The 17749-nt window shown below is 43.9% G+C and overlaps 1 protein-coding gene across 4 annotated transcripts in view; it reads right to left on the bottom strand.

Annotated features, from left to right (window-relative positions):
* arid3c (AT rich interactive domain 3C (BRIGHT-like)) overlaps nucleotides 1–17749 on the bottom strand; it is a 207266-nt gene that overhangs the window by 51845 nt on the left and 137672 nt on the right. For all 4 annotated transcript variants that reach the window (XM_055918639.1, XM_055918640.1, XM_055918641.1 and 1 more), the window contains one exon: nucleotides 12544–12616. In XM_055918639.1, coding sequence (XP_055774614.1) covers nucleotides 12544–12616 — 73 coding nt within the window. The remainder of the gene's footprint in view (nucleotides 1–12543; nucleotides 12617–17749) is intronic.

The raw sequence follows: 17749 nt of genomic DNA, 5'->3' as shown, positions 1-17749 counted from the left end.
CGCTGAAGGGAATCAGGGCCTAGTAGAGCCGAGTAATCAACATCGCTGAAGGTAATCAGGGCCTAGTAGAGCAGAGTAATCAACATCGCTGAAGGGAATCAGGGCCTAGTAGAGCAGAGTAATCCACATCGCTGAAGGGAATCAGGGCCTAGTAGAGCCGAGTAATCCACATCGCTGAAGGGAATCAGGGCCTAGCAGAGCAGAGAAATCAACATCGCTGAAGGGAATCAGGGCCTAGCGGAGCAGAGTAATCCACATCGCTGATGCGTTCAGTTCACACTTCGCAGCAGGCGAATAATGGGACTGGATTTTCTCCTCTTCATTGACTTCCTCTTTTAACCCGTGACATGAAGGATCAATGTAATGCAGATAGAAGGAAAACACCTGTTTATCTCCATGAGGACATCCCACCTAAAAACACCTGTTTATCTCCATGAGGACATCCCATATAAAACAACTGTTTATCTCCATGAGGACATCCCACCTAAAAACACCTGTTTATCTCCATGAGGACATCCCACCTAAAAACACCTGTTTATCTCCATGAGGACATCCCATCTAAAAACAACTGTTTATCTCCATGAGGACATCCCACCTAAAAACACCTGTTTATCTCCATGAGGACATCCCACCTAAAAACACCTGTTTATCTCCATGAGGACATCCCATGTAAAAACACCTGTTTATCTCCATGAGGACATCCCATATAAAACAACTGTTATCTCCATGAGGACATCCCATGTCTATCTCCATGAGGACATCCCATCTAAAAACATCTGTTTATCTCCATGAGGACATCCCATGTAAAAACACCTGTTTATCTCCATGAGGACATCCCATGTTTATCTCCATGAGGACATCCCATCTAAAAACATCTGTTTATCTCCATGAGGACATCCCATCTAAAAACAACTGTTTATCTCCATGAGGACATCCCATCTAAAACAACTGTTTATCTCCATGAGGACATCCCATGTTTATCTCCATGAGGACATCCCATGTAAAAACACCTGTTTATCTCCATGAGGACATCCCATGTAAAAACACCTGTTTATCTCCATGAGGACATCCCATCTAAAAACAGCTGGTTATCTCCATGAGGACATCCCATCTAAAAACAGCTGGTTATCTCCATGAGGACATCCCATGTAAAAACACCTGTTTATCTCCATGAGGACATCCCATCTAAAAACACCTGTTTATCTCCATGAGGACATCCCATCTAAAAACAACTGGTTATCTCCATGAGGACATCCCATGTAAAAACAGCTGGTTATCTCCATGAGGACATCCCATCTAAAAACACCTGTTTATCTCCATGAGGACATCCCATGTTTATCTCCATGAGGACATCCCATGTAAAAACACCTGTTTATCTCCATGAGGACATCCCATCTAAAAACACCTGTTTATCTCCATGAGGACATCCCATCTAAAAACAACTGTTTCAATTGGAGTGGCTTTTCAGTGGTTTTGTCGATTTGAGTCATGAAGCAGACGCTCTTATCCAGAGCCATTTACAGTCAGGGCATTCAGCGGACTTTTGATTTACGACGATGCATACAATATGAAACTAGAATATATTACAATAGTACTTTATTGTCATCAGAGGATGGAAACTATTCCCGTCTCTGTGTCTATGTCTCTCTTTCAGTTTGTCTTTCTGTCTCTCTCTCTGTCTCCGTTTCTCTCTTTGTCTCCGTCTCTCTGTCTGTCTCGACGAACAAGCTCCCAGAGAACCCAAGACGTCTTTGTTCCCCAGGGTACGATCAGCTGTAAATTTAACTAGAATAGAACAAATGTTGTTGTCTTGACTTAAATAAAGAAGTCTTCGAGGAAGGAAAGAAACGTAAGGAAGTGAAAGAACACAGGTAGAAGCAGCATCACCACCATCTAGAGTTTCCAGCAGGATATTTAGAGTTGAAGCGATGGAAACCTGGAGCCATTCTTTAAAGCTTTGCCTGTCTTTTCTTTTGTCCAGATAATTACTCTAGCTGGGACAAAAGTTGACTGACTTTATTCAACAGAAAGTGCTGATGGTGGTTTCTGGGGTGCTAATCAATTAATACCCACTGCAGAAACCTAGAGGAGACAGACAGTCCATCACACAGGATATTTATCAGTACACAAAAGACAGTAACACCACCACTGATGAGGCTGCTTTTGATGCGAGTGCTCAAAAGGGCTCCATTACTCCTTGGACAAGACACAAGGTAGAGGAAACTGAGGTACTGGAGACTGAGGTACAGGAGACTGAGGTACTGGAGACTGAGGTACTGGAGACTGAGGTACAGGAGACTGAGGTACAGGAGACTGAGGTACTGGAGACTGAGGTACTGGAGACTGAGGTACTGGAGACTGAGGTACAGGAGACTGAGGTACAGGAGACTGAGGTACTGGAGACTGAGGTACTGGAGACTGAGGTACAGGAGACTGAGGTACTGGAGACTGAGGTACAGGAGACTGAGGTACTGGAGACTGAGGTACAGGAGACTGAGGTACTGGAGACTGAGGTACTGGAGACTGAGGGACAAGACACAAGGTAGAGGAAACTGAGGTACTGGAGACTGAGGTACTGGAGACTGAGGGACAAGACACAAGGTACAGAAAACTGAGGTACTGGAGACTGAGGTACAGGAAACTGCGGTACTGGAGACTGAGGTACAGGAGACTGAGGTACTGGAGACTGAGGTACTGGAGACTGAGGTACTGGAGACTGAGGTACTGGAGACTGAGATACTGGAGACTGAGATACTGGAGACTGAGATACTGGAGACTGAGGTACTGGAGACTGAGGTACTGGAGACTGAGGTACTGGAGACTGAGATACTGGAGACTGAGGTACTGGAGACTGAGGTACAGGAGACTGAGGTACAGGAGACTGAGGTACTGGAGACTGAGAAACAGGACAAGTAGGTCCTGGAGACTGAGGTACTGGAGACTGAGATACTGGAGACTGAGGTACTGGAGACTGAGGTACTGGAGACTGAGGTACTGGAGACTGTGATAATGGAGACTGAGATACTGGAGACTGAGGTATTGGAGACTGAGGTACTGGAGACTGAGGTACTGGAGACTGAGGTACTGGAGACTGAGGTACTGGAGACTGAGGTACTGGAGACTGAGGTACAGGGCCAGGCACAAAGCTATTTACTGTCTGTCTTACTGTCCTCTTATTGAGGATAAAGGGCCCTGTGTGTAAAAACACAGTAACCAGATGGACATGTCAGCTGGACCTCTCCACCCCTTGACTCCCTCAAGGTCCCTGTAATAACACAGTAACCAGATGGACATGTCAGCTGGACCTCTCCACCCCATGACTCCCTCAAGGTCCCTGTAATAACACAGTAACCAGATGGACATGTCAGCTGGACCTCTCCACCCCATGACTCCCTCAAGGTCCCTGTAATAACATAGTAACCAGATGGACATGTCAGCTGGACTACTCCAATCAAATGTATCCACTCCAAATAGAGTAGTGGTGAGAACATACAGATCTGTCTGTCTAAATGTATCCACTCCAAATAGAGTAGTGGTGAGAACATACAGATCTGTCTGTCTAAATGTATCCACTCCAAATAGAGTAGTGGTGAGAACATACAGATCTGTCTGTCTAAATGTATCCACTCCAAATAGAGTAGTGGTGAGAACATACAGATCTGTCTGTCTAAATGTATCCACTCCAAATAGAGTAGTGGTGAGAACATACAGATCTGTCATCCTAAATGTATTCAACATTTTACAGGATGAATTCTCTTGAGATTTACCCTCTTGTTTTCAAGAGTGTCCAAATGAAAACAACTAAACAAACCAACAATACTTAGTAACAAGAATAATATGGAAACTACTGTCTATAATAATAACAATTAAATCATAATAATAATATGGAAACTACTGTCTAATGATAATAACAATTAAATTATAATAATAATATGGAAACTACTGTCTATAATAATAACAATTAAATAATAATAATATAGAAACTACTGTCTATAATAATAACAATTAAATCATAATAATAATATGGAAACTACTGTCTATAATAATAACAATTAAATAATAATAATAATATGGAAACTACTGTCTATTATAATAACAATTAAATAATACTAATAATATGGAAACTACTGTCTATAATAATAACAATTAAATCATAATAATAATATGGAAACTACTGTCTATAATAATAACAATTAAATCATAATAATAATATGGAAACTACTGTCTATAATAATAACAATTAAATCATAATAATAATATGGAAACTACTGTCTATAATAATAACAATTAAATCATAATAATAATATGGAAACTACTGTCTATAATAATAACAATTAAATCATAATAATAATATGGAAACTACTGTCTATAATAATAACAATTAAATCATAATAATACTATGGAAACTACTGTCTATAATAATAACAATTAAATAATAATAATCATAATATGGCAACTACTGTGCTAGTTGGGCCTTTGTATGTGAAAGATATTCCTCCAACCTCGATGCCCCCTTGGAATGTGGAATTGCTGCTGTTGTTGAAAGGAGTAGTGTGAGACTTGTAAAGTTAGGTGTTCCTTAATATATACCACTTCTATAGGAAATAATCCTACTTCTGATTGCTGCAAAGACAATCTGCTTCTGTCAAATATTTAGCTGCTTATGTAAAATCTGTGTCAGCGAAAACACACATCTCAGTGTTTCTCTGAGGCCTCAGTGACCAACCCGTGTCGTTTCCTTTCGCAGCTCGTGATCAACGACGGCAGGGGACACTGCAGGGGTCACGACCCCAGGCCTCAAGGCCACACCGCAAGGAAGGAGAGGAACAGAGAAGCTGGGCCCCAAATGCACTTTCAGGCTGGAGCGCAGCGGGGTGCATCGGGGGACCACAGCATAGTGGAGGTAAAGACAAACTGGAGGAAAGTTTATCTGACGTTTCATATATAGTCGTGTAATACCAGACTGGACTTCCGGGACAGAGAAAGAGACAGGAAGTCTTCCTAGAGAATAGAGGAGGTTTAGGGAGGAGACATGGTTTAGGAAGAGAGTTTTTTGGGGCGTATTGGTGTGGTATTGAATGAAATGTCAAGTTGACAGTTTCATGACTGACTAGACGGAGTTCAAAAACATTGACAGATGGTTTCTATGGTTTCACAGTAACAAACTACTGGATTTAAAATCAGACAAAACCATTGGGAGATGGTTTCTATGGTTTCACAGTAACAAACTACTGGATATAAAATCAGACAAAACCATTGGGAGATGGTTTCTATGGTTTCACAGTAACAAACTACTGGATATAAAATCAGACAAAACCATTGGGAGATGGTTTCTATGGTTTCACAATAACAAACTACTGGATTTAAAATCAGACAAAACCATTGGGAGATGGTTTCTATGGTTTCACAATAACAAACTACTGGATTTAAAATCAGACAAAACCATTGGGAGATGGTTTCTATGGTTTCACAATAACAAACTACTGGATTTAAAATCAGACAAACCATTGTACTGAGCTCATTGTTATAAACAGGTTTGCTATACATATGTTACAGCAAACGAGTTGGCTATTCACATTATTCAAGTGACTTAAAGCAAACCTATAGAGAAATCAACAAAGGAATAAGAAGTGTTTATACACAATAACAAATGATGTGCTCAGGAAAAACCTACAAGTATGTACCTCTGATCATTCAAACGCTTTAACTGGCCTGGTGTGGTAAGAGTCAATGTAGTGATTCTTAATGCAGGCGGTGCAGCTGCAGTCGGCAGATCCAGCAAAGTGACTGGGATTATAGGGCCAATGCTACTGACCGTCAGATAGTAGTTACTCAGCAACCAAATGAATACGATTTACTTCATCACAGGCTTCCTGTAGGAAGATGAGCATCGCTGCAGTGAATCAATGATACTAAACAATGACTTGATCAATACAGGGACATGCTGGACTCATCATGTGGATCTAACCAGGGACGTGCTGGACTCATCGTGTGGATCTAACCAGGGACACGCTGGACTCATCGTGTGGATCTATACAGGGACATGCTGGACTCATTATGTGGATCTATCCAGGGACATGCTGGACTCATTATGTGGATCTAACCAGGGACATGCTGGACTCATCATGTGGATCTAACCAGGGACATTCTGGACTCACCATGTGGATCTAACCAGGGACATTCTGGACTCACCATGTGGATCTAACCAGGGACATTCTGGACTCACCATGTGGATCTAAACAGGTACATGCTGGACTCACCATGTGGATCTAACCAGGGACATTCTGGACTCATCATGTGGATCTAACCAGGGACATGCTGGACTCATCATGTGGATCTAACCAGGGACATGCTGGACTCATCATGTGGATCTATCCAGGGACATGCTGGACTCATCATGTGGATCTATCCAGGGACATTCTGGACTCATCATGTGATGTTACTATCACCGAAGAGTCTACACTAAATATAGGGGGAGTGAGGGAGTGTACGTACTGTGTGTGTGTGTGTGTGACAGAGAGAGAGAGAGAGAGAGAGAGAGAGAGAGAGAGAGAGAGAGAGAGAGAGAGAGAGAGAGAGAGAGAGAGAGAGAGAGAGAGAGAGAGAGAGAGAGAGAGAGAGAGAGAGAGAAAAGGTAATTAAGTTCTCAGAATTTATTTGACTATGTCTCTTCCTGCCACACCCTGTGTACCTCTTCCTGCCACATCCTGTGTACCTCTTCCTGCCCCACCCTGTGTACCTCTTCCTGCCACATCCTGTGTACCTCTTCCTGCCCCACCCTGTGTACCTCTTCCTGCCCCACCCTGTGTACCTCTTCCTGCCACATCCTGTGTACCTCTTCCTGCCACATCCTGTGTACCTCTTACTGCCACATCCTGTGTACCTCTTCCTGCCACATCCTGTGTACCCCTTCCTGCCACATCCTGTGTACCTCTTCCTGCCCCACCCTGTGTACCTCTTCCTGCCACATCCTGTGTACCTCTTCCTGCCACATCCTGTGTACCTCTTCCTGCCACATCCTGTGTACCTCTTCCTTTTTAAGTCGTACACTCCACAGAGTTGGGCTTTACGGAAGAGTGGCCAGAAAAAAAGACATTGCCTAAAGAAAAAAATAAGCAAACACATTTGGTGTTCGCTAAAAGGCATGTGGGAGACTCCCCAAACATATGGAAGAATGTACTCTGATCAGATGAGACTAAAATTTAGCTTTTTGGCCATCAAGGAAAACGCTATATCTGGCACAAACCCAACACCGCTCCTCACCCCGAGAATACCATCCCCACAGTGAAGCATGGTGGTGGCAGCATCATGCTGTGGGGATGTTTTTCATCGGCAGGGACTGAGAAACTGGTCAGAATTGAAGGAATAATGGATAGCGCTAAATACAGGGAAATTCTTGAGGAAAACCTGTTTCAGTCTTCCAGAGATTTGAGACTGGGGCGGAGTAAGTATACTGCCAAAGCAACACTCGAGTGGTTTAAGGGGGAACATTTAAATGTCTTGGAATGGCCTAGTCAAAGCCCAGACCGCAATCCAATTGAGAATCTGTGGTTTGACTTAAAGATTGCTGTACACCAGCAGGAACCCATCCTACTTGAAGGAGCTGGAGCAGTTTTGCCTTGAAGAATGGGCGAAAATTCCAGTGGCTAGATGTGCCAAGACATATCCCAAGAGACTTACAGCTGTAATTGCTGCTAATGGTGGCTCTACATGTTATTGACTTTGAGATTGTGAATAGTTATGCACGCTCAAGTTTTCAGGTTGTTTTTGGTCTTATTTCTTGTTTGTTTCACAATAAAACATATTTTGCAAAGTGGTAGGCATGTTGTGTGAATCAAATGATACAAACCCCCTAAAAATATATTTTAATTCCAGGTTGTAATGCAACAAAATAGGAAAAATGCCAAGGGGGTTGAATACTTTCACAAGGCACTGTACACATATAACACACACCACACACACACAAACACACACACTCAGGATGAATTGTCATCCCAACCCTTGGGAACCTCGGCTCGTGTCCTGGGGGGGTAGTATAGATGAAAAAGACTGTGTGTGTGTGTGTGTGTGTGTGTGTGTGTGTGTGTGTGTGTGTGTGTGTGTGTGTGTGTGTGTGTGTGTGTGTGTGTGTGTGTGTGTGTGTGTGCGCGTGCGTGTGCGCGTGCGTGTGTGTGTGTTGTAGAGGTGGGTCTCCAGTAGACTCCCCCAAGGCCCCTGTCTTTATCCTGCTGTCTGTCTGGTTAATCTGATTAATGACAGAATGGACAGAGTTGACTATAGCAGCTACACGCTACTTAGGACTGACACACAGACAGTACTGTGGGACCCGGATGTAGAGAGTCTGTCTGTGTATGTGTGTGTGTGTGTCTGTGAGTGTGTGGGTTGGTTCTTCTATCCTTGTGGGGACCTAAAATACCCTAAATTTCCCACAAGGATAGTAAAAAAAAGGAAAATTCTCTCTTGTGGGAACATTTCCCACATCCCCATGAGGACAAAGGCTATTTTATGCTTAATGGTGAGGTTTAGGGTTAGGATTAGAATTAGGGTTTGGGTAAGGGGTTAGGTTTAGGGTTTGGGTTAAGTTTAAGATGAAGGTAAGTGTTAGGGTAAGGGGTTAGGAAAAATAGGAATTTGAATGGAAATTAATTTGACGTCCCCGTGAGGATAAAAGAACAAAACATGTGTGTGTATGAACTTTTAACATTTGATTTTCACTGTGCAGTTACTTTAACACAGTTGAATGCTGCTGTCATTGTTTAGAGGGAAAGAACTCCGTCTGGAAAATAAAAGAAATGTGAATTGGAAGTGTTATTTGTTAGACTGTAACCTACAGTTGAAGACGGAAGTTTACATACACCTTAGCAAAATACATTTCAACTCCGTTTTTCACAATTCCTGACATTTAATCCAAGGAAAAATTCCCTGTTTTAGGTCAGTTAGGATCACCACTTCATTTTAAGAATGTGAAATGTCAGAATAATAGTAGACAGAATGATTTATTTCAGCTTTTATTTCTTTCATCACACACACATCACCTAACCCTAACTTGGCCCACAAAACATTCACATCCTTTAGCAGGCACTTATCCAGAGCAATTTACAGGACCAATTAGGATTAAGTGCCTTGCTCAAGGGCACATCGACTGATTTTTCACCTACTGTAGTAGGCAAGGGGATTCAAATCAGCGACCTTTCAATTACTGGCCCGACGCTCGTACTGCTAAGCTACCTGCCGCCCTCATCAGAAAGAAAGCCTAACCAAAAATAACAAAAAACCGACAAGCAAGCAAGTCTTGTACTCCTAAAATAGAGCTGTCTTTGTGTCCAATAACTGTGGCTGCATTCCAAACACTTAACAGACACACCCTCTCCCCTCAGCCCTCAAATTAAGTGGACACTTCTGATGACGTATCATGACGTTTGACGAGTGTACACTTGCAGGGCGAGGGGCGAGGCAGGAAGGAATGATTTCGACACTCGTTCCATCTGCGATGATTGTGTTTTCAGCCACTGGTAGCTTGTGGATGCTTTATATGAGCTACAGTCAATTATGAGTTGCATGTCTACTTATATTAGATATATAATTATTAATATACACCTACTGTATGATAGCTGGCAAATTTATTAGCTAACTAAGGTTAGCCTGCCTAGTTGGAACTTCTGAAGAAGTAACATTTTTCATTTCTACAATTTCCAAAAGATAACCAAACAAAAAACATAAATACTTTTAATGAGACGTGTTTGTGCATTAATAGAACAATTTCTAACTTATTTACATTCGTTTTTTTACTAACACTTGTATGTTGACTCCATATTAACGTTGAGGTTTTAAGTTTTGGCTGACTTTTCTTAGCGGATGTACAATCATCGCTAATTGAATTATGGGGCGTTTCAGGTTCCGAAGTGAACATAAGTGTACCATCTCAAACTCCATTAAAAGCAAGGGCTGAGGGGCCTACATCGCAAACCTCCCTTGCTTGGCTAATCATTTGGACCTATGACAAATATGGGCGCGGGGATTCCCCCAAGGGCATAGGGCTGAGGGCTGAGGGGAGGGGTTGTGTTGGAGGGGAGGGGGGGTTGTGTTGGAGGGGAGGGGTTGTGTTGGAGGGGAGGGGGGGTTGTGTTGGAGGGGAGGGGGGGTTGTGTTGGAGGGGAGGGGGGGTTGTGTTGGAGGGGAGGGGTTGTGTTGGAGGGGATGGGGGGGATTGTGTTGGAGGGGAGGGGGTTGTGGTGGAGGAGAGGGGGGGTTGTGTTGGAGGGGAGGGGGGGTTGTGTTGGAGGGGATGGGGGGGTTGTGTTGGAGGGGAGGGGGGTTGTGTTGGAGGGGAGGGGGGATTGTGTTGGAGGGGAGGGGGTGGGTTGTGTTGGAGGGGAGGGGGGGGTTGTGTTGGAGGGGAGGGGGGGTTGTGTTGGAGGGGAGGGGGGTTGTGTTGGAGGAGGGGGATTGTGTTGGTGGGGAGGGGGGGTTGTGTTGGTGGGGAGGGGGGGTTGTGTTGGAGGGGAGGGGGGTTGTGTTGGAGGGGAGGGGGGATTGTGTTGGAGGGGAGGGGGTGGGTTGTGTTGGAGGGGAGGGGGGGGTTGTGTTGGAGGGGAGGGGGGGTTGTGTTGGAGGGGAGGGGGGTTGTGTTGGAGGGGGGGTTGTGTTGGATGGGAGGGGGGGTTGTGTTAGAGGGGAGGGGGGGTTGTGTTGGAGGGGAGAGGGGGTTTGTGTTGGAAGGGAGGGGGGGTTGTGTTGGAGGGTTGAGGGGGGGTTGAGGGGTTGGTTAGCGTGCCACTGTGGTATGGAACAACCCCCTGTCCCCTCCCTCTCCTGGTAGAGAAGTAAAGCTGCAGAAAACAGCACCAGACCCCAAATACTATCTCTGGGGCCTTCAAAACACTCAGCCACATTCTCCTGTTATTACAGCTGTCAAACATCTGAAACAGTTTTCACGAGACAGACGGACGGACGGATGGACAGACGGATGGACAGACAGACGGACGGACAGACGGACGGAAAGAGATACACACACAAATGTTTCAGTCTCACAAAGGAATTTGAGAAAATTAGCTTGGAGCAAACTTTTCACAAAAATAAATGTTTACAATTGAAGTTCAGACACCGCATCATCATCTGATCAGAACCAGGAACAGGAAGTCTGATCTCCTGTCTGTTGAGTCATCATAGTCTGATCTCTTCCCTGTCTGTTGAGTCATCATATTCTGATCTCCTGGCGGTTGAGTCATCATATTCTGATCTCCTGTCTGTTGGGTCATCATATTCTGATCTCCTGTCTGTTGAGTCATCATATTCTGATCTTCTGTCTGTTGAGTCATCATAGTCTGATCTCCTGTCTGTTGAGTCATCATAGTCTGATCTCCTGTCTGTTGAGTCATCATATTCTGATCTCCTGTCTGTTGAGTCATCATATTCTGATCTGTCTGTTGAGTCATCATATTCTGATCTCCTGTCTGTTGAGTCATCATATTCTGATCTCCTGTCTGTTGAGTCATCATAGTCTGATCTCTTGTCTGTTGAGTCATCATATCCTGATCTCCTGTCTGTTGAGTCATCATATTCTGATCTCCTGTCTGTTGAGTCATCATATTCTGATCTCCTGTCTGTTGAGTCATCATAGTCTGATCTCCTGTCTGTTGAGTCATCATAGTCTGATCTGTCTGTTGAGTCATCATAGTCTGATCTCCTGTCTGTTGAGTCATCATAGTCTGATCTCCTGTCTGTTGAGTCATCATAGTCTGATCTCCTGTCTGTTGAGTCATCATATTCTGATCTCCTGTCTGTTGAGTCATCATAGTCTGATCTCCTGTCTGTTGAGTCATCATAGTCTGATCTCCTGTCTGTTGAGTCATCATATTCTGATCTCCTGTCTGTTGAGTCATCATAGTCTGATCTCCTGTCTGTTGAGTCATCATATTCTGATCTCCTGTCTGTTGAGTCATCATATTCTGATCTCCTGTCTGTTGAGTCATCATATTCTGATCTCCTGTCTGTTGAGTCATCATAGTCTGATCTCTTGTCTGTTGAGTCATCATAGTCTGATCTCCTGTCTGTTGAGTCATCATAGTCTGATCTCCTGTCTGTTGAGTCATCATATTCTGATCTCCTGTCTGTTGAGTCATCATATTCTGATCTCCTGTCTGTTGAGTCATCATAGTCTGATCTCTTGTCTGTTGAGTCATCATAGTCTGATCTCCTGTCTGTTGAGTCATCATATCCTGATCTCCTGTCTGTTGAGTCATCATATCCTGATCTCCTGTCTGTTGAGTCATCATATCCTGATCTCCTGTCTGTTGAGTCATCATATCCTGATCTCCTGTCTGTTGAGTCATCATATCCTGATCTCCTGTCTGTTGAGTCATCATATCCTGATCTCCTGTCTGTTGAGTAACGGATGTTTATAAGTGACACACTAAAACATTCAAACCGTTTTAACAACCACTATAGATTCACAAGAATCACTATGCTTCAAGAAAGGTATAGTTATATTGATATATATATATTATGAGATGTGTATTATATTATGATATATGAAGAACTCACCTCTCTTCTGCATAAAACTGAAGAGGTCATCGAGAAAGTCTTTCCTCTTGACATCCTCATCCAACTCGTACAACTGAAGGAAAACAAGATGATTCGCTTAGATAATAATCTCGTTAAAACTGGTTAAAACTGGTTGAAATGTGTGAAAACTGGTTAAAACTGGTTTAAATGTGTTAAAACTGGTTTAAATGTGTTAAAACTGGTTAAAACGTCTCGAAACTGGTTACAACTGGCCTATTGGCAAACATGTCCTATACAATATGGTTTTATTCGACTGTATTGGAGTCCTTTCCAACTGAAATATGTGTAATAAAACTTACTATCGATGAATACCTTCAGAATACAACATCTCATAGTACCGTAATTCCACGCCAAACACATTTAATGGAAGGTAGACGAGGTGAAAAACACAACAATGAATGTAGATTGTCAGCACTATAACATGTTTCAAACTTCTTTTACTTCTATCAGGTTCATATAAACCTGTAAAAACAATATAATGTCTAGTTTGTAGAGAAACAGAGCAGATGTGGCTTACGTCAAGACGATCTGTGAGTAACCGTGAATGTTCTAAAGATATCGTAAACGGAATGTCTCGTGTCTCCTCTGTGAAGGAGCAATATCAGGAAACAGAGTGGCTGGAGGAGAAAGACAACAGACGCCGTGTCTCCTCTGTGAAGGAGCAATATCAGGAAACAGAGTGGCTGGATACCGACAGACGCCGTGTCTCCTCTGTGAAGGAACAATTTCAGGAAACAGAGTGGCTGAATACTGACAGACGCCGTGTCTCCTCTGTGAAGGAACAATATCAGGAAACAGAGTGGCTGAATACTGACAGACGCCGTGTCTCCTCTGTGAAGGAACAATATCAGGAAACAGAGTGGCTGGAGGAGAAAGACAACAGACGCCGTGTCTCCTGTGTGAAGGAGCAAAATCAGGAAACAGAGTGGCTGGATACCGACAGGCGCCGTGTCTCCTCTGTGAAGGAGCAATATCAGGAAACAGAGTGGCTGAATACTGACAGACGCCGTGTCTCCTCTGTGAAGGAACAATATCAGGAAACAGAGTGGCTGGAGGAGAAAGACAACAGACGCCGTGTCTCCTGTGTGAAGGAGCAATATCAGGAAACAGAGTGGCTGAATACTGACAGACGCCGTGTCTCCTCTGTGAAGGAGCAATATCAGGAAACAGAGTGGCTGGAGGAGAAAGACAACAGACAGTCACCAGGTGCTATTGTTTTCAATCTGAACTGAACGCTTGTCAGGGCCCCATTTGGTTTTTGTGTCTGAAGTAATTGAAGGCAGGCGATTTGAACCCTGCGAGGCGAGGAGAGGAGAGGAGAGGAGAGGAGAGGAGAGGAGAGGCGAGGAGAGGAGAGGAGAGGAGAGGAGAGGAGAGGAGAGGAGAGGAGAGGAGAGGAGAGGAGAGGAGAGGAGAGGCGAGGAGAGGAGAGGAGAGGAGAGGAGAGGAGAGGAGAGGAGAGGACTGAGTTCAATGGAACTTTAGGCGCTCTGAGTTCAGAGCTCAACCTGCTTCTTGCCGTCGTATTAGGTACCAGCAGGTCACCAGAGGGGAAAGAGGTGTCATTCTTTCCTCACACTCTCTGGGCGACAGGTAGCCTAGAGGTTAGAGCATTGGGCCAATAACCAAAAGATCATTAGTTTAAATCTCTGAGCTGACAAGGTGAAAAATATGTCAATGTGCCCTTGAGCAAGGCACGTAATCCTAATGGCTGGCCGTGACCCCACTGTCAGGGGGAGTTATATTCTCTCTGCTCTCGATCTCTATCTCTCTCTGCTCTCTATCTCTCTCTGCTCTCTATCTCTATCTCTCTCTGCTCTCTATCTCTCTGCTCTCTCTCTCTCTGATCTCTCTCTCTCTGTTCTCTATCTCTCTCTGCTCTCTATCTCTCTGCTCTCTCTATCTCTCTCTGCTCTCTATCTCTCTCTGCTCTCTATCTCTCTCTCTCTCTCTATCTCTGCTCTCTATCTCTCTGCTCTCTATCTCTCTCTGCTCTCTATCTCTCTCTGCTCTCTATCTCTCTCTGCTCTCTATCTCTCTCTGCTCTCTATCTCTCTCTATCTCTCTCTGCTCTCTATCTCTCTGCTCTCTCTCTCTATCTCTGCTCTCTATCTCTCTCTGCTCTCTATGCTCTCTCTCTGCTCTGCTCTCTCTCTCTCTCTCTCTCTCTCTCTCTCTCTCTCTATCTCTGCTCTCTCTCTCTCTCTCTGCTCTCTCTCTCTGCTCTCTCTCTCTCCCTCTCTCTGCTCTCTCTCTGCTCTCTCTCTCTCTGCTCTCTCTCTCTCTGCTCTCTCCCTCTCTCTGCTCTCTCCCTCTCTATGCTCTCTCTGCTCTCTCTCTCTCTGCTCTCTCTCTCTGCTCTCTCTCTCTCTCTGTCTGCTCTCTCTCTCTGATCACTCCCTCTCTCCTCTTTCTGCTCTTTCTCCTCTCTCTCTGCTCTCTCTGATCACTCTCTCTCTGCTCTCCCTCCACTCTCTCATCTCTCTGAGTTTACAGTATGTAAACTATATCTCCTGACACTACCGATGCCCTTACTTTTGAAGCCACACTGTGATTTTTAACAGCTCCCTCGGCGATGCATTGCCTCACATACATACACACAGACAAAACGCACACACACACACACACACACACACACACACACACACACACACACACACACACACACACACACACACACATGGGAGCGACGCGAACACACACACAAACATACACACCGAACATACACACACACACAGAGCTCAACGCACACACACACACACACACACACACACACACACACACACACACACACACACACACACACACACACACACACACCAACACACACACTAACACACACACACCAACACACACACACCAATACACACACTAACACACACACTAACACACACACACTAACACACACACACCAACACACACACTAACACACACACACCAACACACACACTAACACACACACACTAACACACACACACTAACACACACACTAACACACACACACACTAACACACACACTAACACACACACACTAACACACACACTAACACACACACTAACACACACACACTAACACACACACACACTAACACACACACACTAACACAAACACACTGAGGGTTGTGCTGACATGATGCCATGTGTAAAATACTATGAAGAGATGGTCTGTGTCTCCCTCCTGATGGAGCCTCCAATTCATTATGAAAATATTAAAAATGTCCCTATTCATTTTTTTTCTCCATTTTTTTTATTTAACCTTTATTTAACTAGGCAAGTCAGTTAAGAGCAAATTCTCATTTACAATGATGGCCTACCCCGGCCAAACACGGATTACTAGCCTATTAAAAATCAAATACAAATTCACTAATTGTAGGCTAACTGTAAGCCGGCCCTTGCGCAACCAATGAACCAACAGCATGGCCTGGATGGACTCTCATGGGAGAGTCCATCCAATCCATCCAGCATGCATTATAATACAGTCCACACTCAAAGGCAATTCATGTGTTTAATGTTGGGGGGCTAACTAGACTAATTATCTACCAAAGACATCCTAAACCAGTTTGTATTGTATTGTGGTTTTGTATTGTATGCACATCTGTGGCCTGCTGGAGGTCATTTTGCAGGGCTCTGGCAGTGCACCTCCTTGCACAAAGGCGGAGGTAGCGCTCCTGCTGCTGGGTTGTTGCCCTCCTACGGCCTCCTCCACGTCTCCTGATGTACTGGCCTGTCTCCTGGTAGCACCTCCATGCTCTGGACACTACGCTGACAGACACAGTAAACCTTTTTGCCACAGCTCGCATTGATGTGCCATCCTGGATGAACTGAACTACCTGAGCCACTTGTGTGGGTTGTAGACTCCGTCTCATGCTACCACTAGAGTGAAAGCACCGCCAACATTCAAAAGTGACCAAAACATCAGCCAGGAAGCATAGGAACTGAGAAGTGGTCTGTGGTCACCACCTGCAGAACCATTCCTTTATTGGGGGTGTCTTACTAATTGCCTATAATTTCCACCTTTTGTCTATTCCATTTGTACAACAGCATGTGAAATTTATTGTCAATCAGTGTTGCTTCCTAAGTGGACAGTTTGATTTCACAGAAGTGTGATTGACTTGGAGTTACATTGTGTTGTTTAAGTGTTCCCTTTATTTTTTTGAGCAGTGTATATCCATGACCATGTCTCTCTCTGGTAAATATATCCATGACTAGGTCTCTCTCTCTCTCTGGTAAATATATCCATGACCATGTCTCTCTCTGGTAAATATATCCATGACCATGTCTCTCTCTGGTAAATATATCCACGACCATGTCTCTCTATGGTAAATATATCCACGACCATGTCTCTCTCTCTGGTAAATATATCCATGACCATGTCTCTCTCTGGTAAATATATCCATGACCATGTCTCTCTCTGGTAAATATATCCATGACCATGTCTCTCTCTGGTAAATATATCCATGACCATGTCTCTCTCTGGTAAATATATCCATGACCATGTCTCTCTCTGGTAAATATATCCATGACCACGTCTCTCTCTGGTAAATATATCCATGACCATGTCTCTCTCTCTCTGGTAAATATATCCATGACTATGTCTCTCTCTCTGGTAAATATATCCATGACTATGTCTCTCTCTCTGGTAAATATATCCATGACCATGTCTCTCTCTCTGGTAAATATATCCATGACTATGTCTCTCTCTCTGGTAAATATATCCATGACCATGTCTCTCTCTCTGGTAAATATATCCATGACCATGTCTCTCTCTCTGGTAAATATATCCATGACCATGTCTCTCTCTCTGGTAAATATATCCATGACCATGTCTCTCTCTCTGGTAAATATATCCATGACCATGTCTCTCTCTCTGGTAAATATATCCATGACTATGTCTCTCTCTCTGGTAAATATATCCATGACCATGTCTCTCTCTCTGGTAAATATATCCACGACCATGTCTCTCTCTCTGGTAAATATATCCACGACCATGTCTCTCTCTCTGGTAAATATATCCACGACCATGTCTCTCTCTCTGGTAAATATATCCATGACCATGTCTCTCTCTCTCTGGTAAATATATCCATGACCATGTCTCTCTCTCTGGTAAATATATCCATGACCATGTCTCTATCTGGTAAATATATCCATGACCATGTCTCTCTCTGGTAAATATATCCATGACCAT

Source organism: Salvelinus fontinalis, chromosome 4, assembly GCF_029448725.1.
Source record: "Salvelinus fontinalis isolate EN_2023a chromosome 4, ASM2944872v1, whole genome shotgun sequence".
Lineage (NCBI taxonomy): Eukaryota > Metazoa > Chordata > Actinopteri > Salmoniformes > Salmonidae > Salvelinus > Salvelinus fontinalis.
Note: the sequence above shows the minus strand (reverse complement) of the source record. Positions and strands in the feature narration are given on the sequence as shown.